Source organism: Arachis stenosperma, chromosome 8 (assembly GCF_014773155.1).
Source record: "Arachis stenosperma cultivar V10309 chromosome 8, arast.V10309.gnm1.PFL2, whole genome shotgun sequence".
Lineage (NCBI taxonomy): Eukaryota > Viridiplantae > Streptophyta > Magnoliopsida > Fabales > Fabaceae > Arachis > Arachis stenosperma.
Genome location: NC_080384.1, coordinates 37230518 through 37242820, shown reverse-complemented (window position 1 = coordinate 37242820; position 12303 = coordinate 37230518). Strand labels below are relative to the sequence as shown.

At 26.6% G+C, this 12303-nt stretch overlaps 1 protein-coding gene across 2 annotated transcripts; it reads left to right on the top strand.

The window, feature by feature from the left end:
- Window positions 1-998: 998 nt before the first annotated feature.
- Window positions 999-8128, top strand: LOC130946383 (putative anthocyanidin reductase). Of its 2 annotated transcripts, none has more exons than XM_057875111.1 (6): window positions 999-1211; window positions 4027-4194; window positions 4273-4493; window positions 6859-7024; window positions 7326-7536; window positions 7615-8128. In XM_057875111.1, the coding sequence occupies exons 1-6, from the start codon at window positions 1061-1063 to the stop codon at window positions 7766-7768; spliced, it is 1071 nt and encodes a 356-aa protein (XP_057731094.1). In that variant the 5' UTR covers window positions 999-1060; the 3' UTR covers window positions 7769-8128. The 2 variants fall into 2 exon arrangements, with proteins under 2 accessions (XP_057731094.1, XP_057731095.1); XM_057875112.1 differs by having other exon boundaries at window positions 6865-7024; window positions 7615-8125.
- The last annotated feature ends 4175 nt before the right edge of the window (window positions 8129-12303 follow it).

Here is a 12303-nt window from a genome sequence, read left to right as displayed (position 1 = left end):
TCTTTTTTTGCACACTTTGAGTTCATGTCACTACAAAATTTACCACAAAAGCCCAAGCATACAACAAACCTCAAATTTATTGTTGAAATCAATGAATTTATAGGCATGGTAACATTTAATTTAATTTAATTTGAATGTGGGGCTATGTATTAGTAAAAAAATATATAGCACTTGGCTACGTGCTTGCATCGATGTAGCATTAATTAATATAATAGAATTAGCTGCTAATTTAATACTTAAAATATTCAGGCGCTAACCAAAAAAATTTTAAAAGATGTTATTGATAAAACAGTTTTATGTGACAAAAAAAATTAATAAATATTATGAGTTTAGTTTTGATATATTAATAGTGTAGGCTATTTTTTACAGTCATACAATCACATTTGTCTTTTTAGATAATCATTCACGTAGTCAATAAAAATAATATTATTTTTTCTAATGTGACGTTATATGATTAGATGCAGGTGTATCAAAATTAAAATTTTATTATATTTTTTATAAGTGACAAAAAAATTTCGTATTTAACAAATGATTTTATATATTTAATCTGAATTTTTATGCCAACATTTGAATAAATATTTAGAAGATGCATAAAAGAATTCAAAACAAAATTTAATCTCTATATTTTTTATTTTTCAAAAAAAAAAAGTCATTCGCAATAAAAAAATTAAAAAATTACCTGATATATTTGAAAATTAAAATTTCTTTTTTTAATAATATTTACAAAAAATTGCATTAAAATATAATTTCTGAAGTCTGTTTTAGAATATATATTTAATATCTATTTCTTTTTGTCACATTTTTAAATCTTTCGAAAATTTATTTATCGTTAACACTTTTTGAGATTATTTTTATCAATGTTATGAAATTTCGGATACCATTTTAATAGTTTACTCTAATATAATATTATTATTGCAGTTTACCAAAAAGAATAAGAATCCATTGCATTGCATATAAAAATGAAAAAAGTTTGGCTAATACTGATAGGTCCTTTCATAGAGAGGGTTAAAGGGGTATCAACTTTCAATATTGGTATCCATAGTTGGAGTGAGTAGAAATAATGGAGGAAGCACTTAATAAGATGGTGATGAAAGTTGATCCTTCTTCAACAACATACTGTGTTACTGGAGCCACTGGGTATATTGGTTCATACCTTGTAGAGATTCTTCTTCAAAGAGGCTACAAAGTTCATGCCACTCTCAGAGATCCTGGTTAGTCATTTCTTAACTTTAATTTTTTTACTTGGAAAAAAAGTAACTTGAATGAAGACCTTAGAGTAATTAGGAAAGTGAAAAATTAGTTTTGTGATGATGTTTAATATGTATTAATTTGTGGCAAGCTGGTTCTTCCTTGAAGTCATATAGAGATTATTTGATTTGATTTGTTATATATAATAAGTTGATTTCAGTAGGAAATTTCTTGATAATTTTTTGTAGATTAATAATAAAAATAGACTTAAATAAAATTTTGGATAAAATATTGTTTTAATCTCTAATATTTGAATTAAATTTTAATTTTGTCTATAATATTTAAAGTGTATGTCTTATTTTAATTCTAGGCATCTTATTTCATCTTATATTAAATTTTCTCTTTCAAAAGTACAATTTTTTTCCATGATCATTTTCTTGTAGGTAAACAACAATAATCGTAATTGTAACAATTGTAGTGGCGATTGTAGTAATTGAGAATAAAGCGAGAGAAGAATGAGACTATGAGAGAAAGAAAAATAATAATAATAAAAAAATTATTTTATTTGAAATTTTTTTTTAATATTGACAAAAGTATGTTTTTTTTAAACGTTAACGATGAAATTACAATCTAACTTAAACATTAAGAATTAAAATAATATTTCATTCTAAATTTTTTTATCCAATTAAAAATATTTTTTGATTTTATTCTAATAAAAATTAAAAAGTCTATATTTTGGTTCTATTTGTTAGTTTGTCCCTAAGTAATGATGATGACGAACATTTTATCACGTTAATAATTAACTTGTCATATCAACTTTTAACGTGGAAAGCTAATCACAATGACTAAAATAGAGACCTTCCAAATTTTATGGGACCAAAAAATAAATTATAGAGATCAAAATAAAAAAAATTAATAGTCAAATTATTTTTTAAAAAATAATTCGTTCTTTAAATTTGTTAAAAATTTTATTAATTAAATTGGTCTTTTAAAAGTTATAAATTAATTTTTTTTTGTTTTTTATCATTCTATTAATATTTTTTTATCAATGATTAATGAATAAAATAAAATATTAAATGACAGTATACGTGACATTTAACATATTTAATTGGAAGCTGATAAATATGCTTATGAAAACCTAGAATTATTTATTGTTGCTACATTATTATATTGGTTAGCATTGATAGATTTTTATATACATATTTAGTCAGCATCTAATTAGACATACTTCATGTAAATTATCAATTAATATTTTATATTATTAATCATTGACAGATAATGTTAATAGAACAATAGAAAACAAAAATAATTAATTTATAATATTTAAAAAATTAATTTAATTGATAAAATTTTTTAAGGACAAATTTAAAAATAATCTATTTTTTATTGACTAATTTAACTATTAACCAAAAAATAAATTTAGTCTTTTATAAAAATCAAGAACTTATTTAAGCCATAAATAAAGTTTGAGAAAATTTTACTCCCCTCCCCTGCCAGATGCTAAAATGACACCCCCTTTTTCTCTATTTATAAAATGTACATTTCTCTCTCTTATAACTTTTAAAAAACCTCCTCTTTAATCCATTTTAAATTTTTTTTGTGTTAAGTAATGTTAACTTTATCCATTTTTCAAGAAAAATAAATAATTTTTTACAAAAATACCCTTTAACAAAAATTTTATTTTTTTGTTATTAAATTTTGCTTACCAAAATACTCTTTAATAAATTATTTTTTTATTGATTAAATTGTATTTTTAAAAAAAATTAATAATTAAATTAATTTTTTCTAAAATATTTTTCAATAATTTTTTAATTATTAAATTATGATTTTACCAAAATTTTTGTTAACATTTTTTTATATTTTACTATTAATTTTTTTATATCAATATATATTATTTTAATATTAAAAAAATCTTAGTAAGATTATTTTTCAATATCAATATATATATTAATTGTTATACATATTAATAATGGTAAGATTTTTTATTTAATATTAAAATAATATACATTAATATCAAAAAATTAATAATAAAATATAAAAAAATTATTAACAAAAATTTTGGTAAAACCATAATTTAATAATTAAAAAATTATTGAAAGGTATTTTAGAAAAAAATAATTTAATTATTAAATTTCTTATAAAATATTTTGATAAAAATATAATTTAATCTATAAAAATAATTTCTTAAATGGTATTTTGGTAAGTAATATTTAGTGATAAAAATAAATAAATTTTTTGTTAAAAGGTATTTTTGTAAAAACTTTATTTTTTTTAAAAAAATAGATAAAATTAACATTAGTTAACAAAAAAAATTTAAAATAGATTAAAGAGAAAATTTTTTAAAATTTATAAGAGAAGAAAATATACATTTTATAAATAGAGGGGAAAAAAATATCATTTTAACATCTCGCATGGAAAGGGAGTAGAATTTTCTCATAAAATTTTAAAGAATTCAAAAATTTTGCGATGAATTCGTAGGTTCTTAAAGACAATAAAGCAATCAATAAAGTCTTATTACTAAAATTTTGTGATGAATAATTATAGCTCCTCAGAAAAAAAAAAAAACAGTGTGTTAGACATATTTCATTCTTTGAACCTATAAATCCACTTTTACAATTTTTTTACTATTTATTTAATATTTTTTTTCAACAGCTATAAAATATATGGTTTAGGCCTATGATAATTGTGACAATTATCCTATTGCAAATAATATAATCATTAGTTATTACACTTCTCTATAGGAAAAAAAATGTTAATACTTTAGTCTTTGTTGAATTTTTTGTCCCATATAAGATTAAATTAATTAATGAATAATTTTTCCGGGTTCTAATGCAACAGAAAAATCACTACACCTAATGTCAGTGTGGGGTGGAGGTGACCGATTGAGATTGTTCAAAGCAGATTTGAATGAAGAAGGAAGCTTCGATGAGGCTCTAAAAGGCTGCGATGGTGTTTTTCATGTTGCAGCTTCTATGGAATTCAACGTTGATGACAAACAAAACATTGGTAATTAATATCATGACCAATGCTTTTAACCTTGAAACTTGATGATAAGACAATAATGAGAATGAACTTGCACTGCAGAATCCTATGTTCAAGAAAACATAATAGACCCTGCAATCAAAGGAACCTTAAACCTTCTGAATTCATGCTTGAAGTACAAGAATTCAGTAAAAAGGGTTGTGTTCACATCTTCCATAAGTACCATAACTGCCAAGGACAATGATGGAAAATGGAAACAAACAGTTGATGAATCTTGCCAACTACAACCTCATCATGTATGGAACACTCAAGCAAGTGGATGGGTAAGCACTAACTACTCAAGAATCTCAATTTAACTTCCTATTAATTTTTGAACTTCACTTCCAGAATAACAATATACATCCTTAGGGTTAATGTTAAAATTCGTCCCTGAAAGATCACGCGATCTTCATTTTCGTTCCCAAATGATTTTTTTTAATCAAATTAGTCCCTTAAAGATAAACTGTTAGTCAAATTAGTCATTCCGTCAATTGGATGATGACGTGTCACGTTAAGTGCCACGTGGCATGATGATGTGACACGCCACATGACAGGTCAGTAATACGTGGCACGCCACGTGACAGGTCAGTGACACGCACTTGACATATAAAAAAGTTTTCTATTAGTCAAAATAGTCCTTAAAAGTACAGACGTAAGTCATTTTCATCTCTCAAATTTTAAAAATTAGTCAAACTAGTCCTTATATAATTTTTTTATAATATTAAATTTATAATATTTTTTATACTACTAATTTTAATATTATTTTTTAAACCTTAATAAACAAAATTCTCTTTATATAAAATAATAAAAATAATTAATTTTTTATAAAGTTATTTTGTCATTTGTATTTTAAAATTTTACATTTTCAAATTGTAATTTTTTATGTGAATTTTTTTATTTAAATGAGTTTATCAAATTATTGTTGATTATATATTTAAAAATTTAATATTTTAAATTTTACTAAATAATATAATAATTATTTTAAATTTTAAATTTTTTAAAATTATAATTTTTATTATTATTTAATTTATATAGTAAAACTCAATAATTGAAAAACTGGTTTATGGAATCATTTTTTGAATCTTAATATTCTAATATAATTTTTTAAATATTTCATTTAAAACAAAAGGAATTTTATTTTTATACGAAGCATATCTATTTATATAATGTACTAGTGCGGAGTAGCCTGTGTTATGCATAGGTATAATGTTTCCTATTTCATTTTATCTCATTGATTTGTGAAATTAAAATAAAAATTATATAATCTATCTCAAACATATGAAACACAAAAATTTATTATGATGTTTGCACGTATTACGCTTAAGAAGCAATTCATTTATAATAATAATAATTAACCAATAAATTTTTAATATTTTGTAAAGTTTGGAATTGAAGCAAAATTTGTGGATCTTCTTGAATTTTGACTCTAAGTATCACTATCATTATCTCTTATATATAAATAATACTGTAATGGAAAAAAAAAGATGTAGTAGAAAAAAAAATAGTGATATAACTTTGTTTAGGTTAACATACATAAATTTTTATTTTGAGCATATAACTTTGTTTAGGTTAATAAATACATACATTTTAATTTTGAGTATATATATATATTCCAGCAAAATGTAGTAATGTAACAAAAAATGTTTTAAAATAGAAAAGAATAAGAGAGATTTTGAGAAGAATTAAAAGAGAGAGATAATTTTATTAAGAAAAAATAAAAAAATTATATAAGGACTAGTTTGACTAATTTTTAAAATTTGAGAGATGAAAATAACTTACGTCTGGATTTTCAAGGACTATTTTGACTAATAGAAAATTTTTTATATGTCAAGTGACACGTGGCATGCCACGTGTCACTGACCTGTCACGTGGCGTGCCACGTGTCACTAACTTGCCATGTGGCGTGTCACGTCATTATGCCACGTGACAGTTAACGTGACCTATCATCATCCAATTGACGGAAGGACTAATTTGACTAACAATTTATCTTTCAGAAACTAATTTGATTAAAAAATCATTCGAGGACGAAAATGAAGATCGCGTGATCTTTCAATGACGAATTTGAACATTAACCCTGCATACTTGCTTATAATTATGACACTTCAAATATGTGTTGCCAATAATTGTAACATCTTTTCTTTATCCACGGAGTTACTTAGTTATAGGTTATTGATAAGTTTAGTTTAAGATGAAAACTCATGTGTAGTCAATTTTATAGAAAGTTGATAGTTGAGAACAGTTAAATGATTTGATTGATTTGACTAAATTTTTATCGAACCGCTCTCAGTTACAACTTCACGTGAAGTTGACTGCATCTAAATTTTCAGCTTAGTTTAATTATCAATATATAATGTCTCAGTTAATAATGTTTGATTTTTTGGTTGCGAACAGCTCTCAGTTATAACTTAACTTGAAGTTGACTGTACCTAAATTTTCACTTTAGTTTAATTATCAATATATAATTAGAAAAATATGTAAATCAATGTATATAAATATATACAAAGATATATTGGTTGATTTTTGTATTTATAGAGTATTTTTTTGTTTCAAATTTGAGAGTTGTTTTAAATTAAGAGGTAGTAATGGTTGGGTTAACTTTTGTTACATTGTAACGAAATTGACTAAAGTGGTTGTGTGTTTTGGTGCAAGTGTCAGGTTTATGCACTTTCAAAGCTTCAAAGTGAAGAAGCAGCATTTAAATTTGCAAAAGAGAACGAAATTGATCTTGTGTCAGTTATAACAACCACTGTTGCAGGCCCATTTTTCACGGCCAATGTACCTTCCAGTCTTAAAGTTCTTCTCTCACCAATTACAGGTTTACTTTCCCATCTATTTTACATGCATTTCAAGCAACTAATTCACCAGAAAATTCAACCACCTATTTCCATGTTACTCAGCATTCTATTGACCCCTTTTGTCTGTCTATAAGTGAAAGAAAGCCATGGTTATGATATTTCTGTTTCACACCAACTACTTCTCCCAGAAAACATTGAATACATATGCTAAGTTGTGTGCATCATAACATGAAACATATAAATGAAATTGTACAATAGGGTAGGAATTTACTTAGGTTATTTATCATGTGACAATGTTTGACCATATATATATATATATAGGTGAACCTCAATTTTACAAGATATTAAATGCTGTGAATTCAAGAATGGGGTCAATAGGTTTGGTTCACATTGAAGACATATGCAATGCACACATATTTCTAATGGAGAATGAAAAAGCACAAGGTAGATACATATGCAGCAGCCTAAGTTGTCCATTGTCAAAGTTGGCTAATCTTCTTCACCAACACTATTCTCACCCAAACATCAAAAGGTAAATGTTACACTCATTTTCCATAGTAATCTTTCTTTGCTTTTATTAGGTGCTTATGTGTTGTTCTTATATATGCAGGGTTGCTGAGAATAATTATGACAAAGTTCCTTGTGAGATTTCCTCAAACAAGTTAAATGATCTTGGATTTAGCTACAAGCATGGCCTTGAAGATATAATCAATCAAACAATCATGTGTTGTTTAGATTATGGTTATTTACCTCCTATTAGCTAATACAGTCTCTTAATACTATTGTACATGATTTTATTGTAAGGAAATCCTGGAGTTTTGTCCACAAATTATAACTTACTGTGTACTTAAAACCCTCTAAGTTTGAATAATTAATGTCAATTATGGTGGCCATATGGTCCCGGAAATTTTCAGCGCGTTATCCACGGCGCAATTGCATCGACCGGAGGGCATTGATGAGTTCAAGAACAGAGAGGAATCTATAATTGCATCTTATCTGATTCAACAAACTTTTAAATGCTGGTTGGTCCATGTTGAGTTTGTATAGTAAGAATAAATGTAAAGGTGAAGAACCTCTTGCATCTTGATTCTGATAAATTAATTTGAGTCTACAATGTGAACCAAAGACTATGTTACCTGAGATTAATTAAACTTTGAAGACAATTTGATGAAACAATTTAATGTAATTAAGCTTAAAAGTCACTTTGAAAGATACACATAACAAAGTGTTGTTGAGTCATAATAATTGTTCAACAAGCTGATTTTGTTGATGGAAATCAATGTGAGTAATGAGAATGAAAAATTAAGAACTTAATTCAGACTATACAGCAAAAGTTATAAAATTGGACGCAAAGTTCAATTACTCATTTAATTTGATCATTTGACCAACAAAATCATTTGACTTGAATTGGAAATGTAACTCGTTAAATATTCAATTTGATTGTTGAAACATCATGTGCCTATAAGAAATAAAATGGGCTGGTCTAAAGATTAAGGAGTTGAATATCTTCGGATTCAAATTTTGGTATACAAAAAATATGAAAAATAGGAATTAGGTATGTATTATCGTTGATAAGCAGTGGAAAAAGGATGTAATGGATGTCAAGATGGTGGGTGATCAGATCTTCTCTATTAAATTTGTGGTAGAAGGAGATACTTTTCATGTAATTAGCGCCTATGCACCGCAAGTGGGTTCGGATGAGCAATACATACAAGATAATGTTTTGGGATGATCTAGAGAGTTTGGTCCAAGACATACCTTCGAGAGATAAGATTTTCTTAGAAGAATATTTAAATAGCAATGTTAAAAAAAAGTGACTAAGTATGAAAGTATTCACAGATGTCATGGTTTTGGGATGGTCAATACCGATGATAAAATTATTCTGGACTTTTTCTCAACCTTTGACATTCTCATCGCAAATATATATTTTAGAAAGAGAGACGAACATCTTATAACCTATAGGAGTGACATGACAAGTTCTCAAATCGACTTCTTTTTATTGAAGAGAGTTGACCGAAAATTTTGCATTAATTGTAAAATTATTCCGGGAGAGAGTTTAACAATACATCATAGGATGCTCGTCATGGATTTTCACGTTGAGCAAAAGACATTATATGAAGAACCCAAGGACGAGGTGGTGGCGGATGAAAGGTGAAGAACAAAGAAGCTTACTAAGATGGATAGGAAAAGAGGCAAAGTGGGAAGGGAATGGAAGCGCGGAGGAGATATGGAGGGAGATGGTAGAAGTTATTAGAAAAATAGTAAAAGAAAATTTTGGTGAATTTAGAGGGATAAGACCAAGAGATGAGGAGTCTTGGTGGTGGAATGTGAGTGTACAAGAAAAAATAAATACAAAAAACGAGAGCTTTAAAGAGTGGTCTTTGTGTCGCAGTGCAGATAATTGAAAAAAATATAAGGCGGCTAAGAAAAAGACAAAAGTGGCTATAAGTGAAGTAAAAACAAGAGCTTATGAGGGTCTCTACCAGTATTTAGACACGAAGTAAGGAGAAAAAGGTATATATAGAATCACAAAGAGCCGTTAAAGAAGAACGAGTGACTTGAATCAGGTTAAGTGCATAAAAGATAAAGACGGAGATGTTTTGGCTAAGATGAGAAAATCAATGAGAGGTGGAAGAGCTACTTCTACGAGTTATATAATGAAGGATAGAAGACTCTTGCGAATCTTGGTCGGTTACGCACGAGGGAAGAAGATCAAAATTTTGACTACTATCAAAGGATTCGAGACTTTGAGATAAAAGAGGTTATAAAGTGGATGAAAAATGGCAGGACAGTAGGACCCGATAATATCTCAATTGAAGTTTGGAAGGGTCTTGGAGAGAAAGACATCAGTTAGTTAACTAAGCTTTTTAATGAGATTTTAAGGTCAAAGAAGATGTCAGATGAGTGAAAAAAGAGCATATTGGTACCTTTACAAGAATAAAGGAAATATACAGAGTTGCAAAAATTATAGAGGGATAAAAATCATGAGCCATACCATGAAGTTATGGGAAATAGTGATAGAATAGAGGGTAAAACTAATTTGGTTTTATGTCAGGCAAATCCACTACTGAAACTACATACCTATTAAGAAGAATGATGAATAGGTATCGTAGTAATAAAAGAGATCTATATATATGATATTTATTGATTTGAAAAAAGCGTATGATAGGGTGTCAAGGGAGGTCTTATGGAATGTTTTGGAAAGAAAGAAAGTAAGGATCACATATATTCGTGCAATTAAAGACATGTATGATGGGGCTACAACTAGTGTGAAGACTCAAGATGGTGTGACTGAGAAATTTTCTATTGGTATAGGATTACGCCAGGGATCATCTTTAAGTCCATATTTTTTCACATTAATCTTGGAAGTATTCACAAAGCATATCTAAGAGCTTATGCCATGGTACATGCTTTTTGCCGATGATATCGTTCTTATGGGAGAGTAAAGGAAGACCTAAATAAGAAGTTGGATTTATGGAGAGAAGCTCTAGAAGTGTATGGTCTAGCCATAAGTCGTAACAAGACGGAATATATAGAACGTAAGTTTCGCCACCAAATGAAAAACCCTAATACATAGGTGAAGATTGGAGAAAATATCCTACGAAAAGTTAAAAGTTTTAAGTATATTGGGTGCATCATACAAGATAATGGAAAGATTGAACATGATATAAATCATAGGATTCAAGCAGGTTGGTCAAAATGGCAGAGTGCGTCTGATTTTATATATGGCAAAAAAGTACCTTTAAAATTTAAAGGTAAATTCTATCGCACTACTATCAGACTGGCTATGTTTTATGGTACAGAGTGTTGGACGGCCAAAAGAGAGCACAAACATAAGTTAAGTGTGACAGAAATGAAGATGTTGATATGAATGAGTGGTCATACGCAATTGGATAGAATATGGAACGATGATATAAGAGAGAAAGAGTTGGAGTAGCACCTATTGTGGAAAAGATGGTAGAATCGTCTCTCAAATGGTTTAGACATGTGAGAAGAAGACCGACAAAGTATTCAATTAAGAGGGTGGATGAGATAGAAAATGGATAATGAATAAAAGGTAGAGAAAAATTTAAAAAGATTATTTATGAGATAGTCAAATGAGATCTATATGTAAATGATTTTTTTATAGACATGATATATGATAAAATTTAATGACATTATTTGATCTAAGTAGCCGATATAATTTAATAGGACAAGACTTCATTATTATTATTATTATTGCTGTAGTTGACACATTACCTTTCATAGTGGTACTTTGGTTTAAAAAGCATTATAACTAAATGTGAAGTCTACCATCATTAAAAAACATGTCTATATAATTGAAATCCTATAAATCGGAGTAACAACAATATCTAAACCTTAGTAAATAGGATTACCACTAGCATTTTTGTTTTAAAATTTTTCTCACTAAACCATATTGCTGAAGGGACTTCAATAAAAAAGTAACTCAATACATGTTTTGGTTAGATCAACTTCAATATAGGTTTTTTTCCCCATTCCATCTTTAACAATTCCATTAAATTAATTAGAGGTTTTTGTAATATTATTTTACTCATATTTTTGTATAAATTAGGCTAAACGTGTGAACAATATTACAGATGCATTTAAAATATCATACAAACCATAAAATAAAAATAAAAATATGCTATATAATTCAAACGACGTTATAATATTACAAAAGAAAGAATTTATTATTGTACTAAAAATATAGTTATCAAATCAATCAGATGGACCAGTTCAATTAAAAATTGGTGAACTGAGTTTTTAATCGGTACAACTGAACCATTCGAATAAAAATTCTAAAATTAATAAAAATGTGATTTAGACACAAGTTCTTTTTATTACTATATGCTCCTTTTATTATTAAATTATGTTATTTTTTATTATTATAAATGTTAATTATTAATTATATAATAAAAATATATAATAATTTTGTTAGATATTATTTTAATTTTATATTTACTTATATTTAAATTAATTATATTTTTATTATTCATAATTATAAATATAAATATAAATATTATTAAACATATATAAATAAAAAATATCAAATATTTTTTATTAATTATAATATAATTATTTTTTTTATAATTATATGACATTTATTAATATTATCTTTTCAATAAATACAAATAGAGTAAATTACTCATTTAAATTATTTGAAAACCATAATTACCAGAATACAACTTTTAAATAATGAAGACGTAAATGCAATATTTACATAACTATAAAAATTGCGGGAGGCTATAGTGGTTTAGGAATTGAATGTAAATTGCTACCGCATGTAGCGATTTACGTG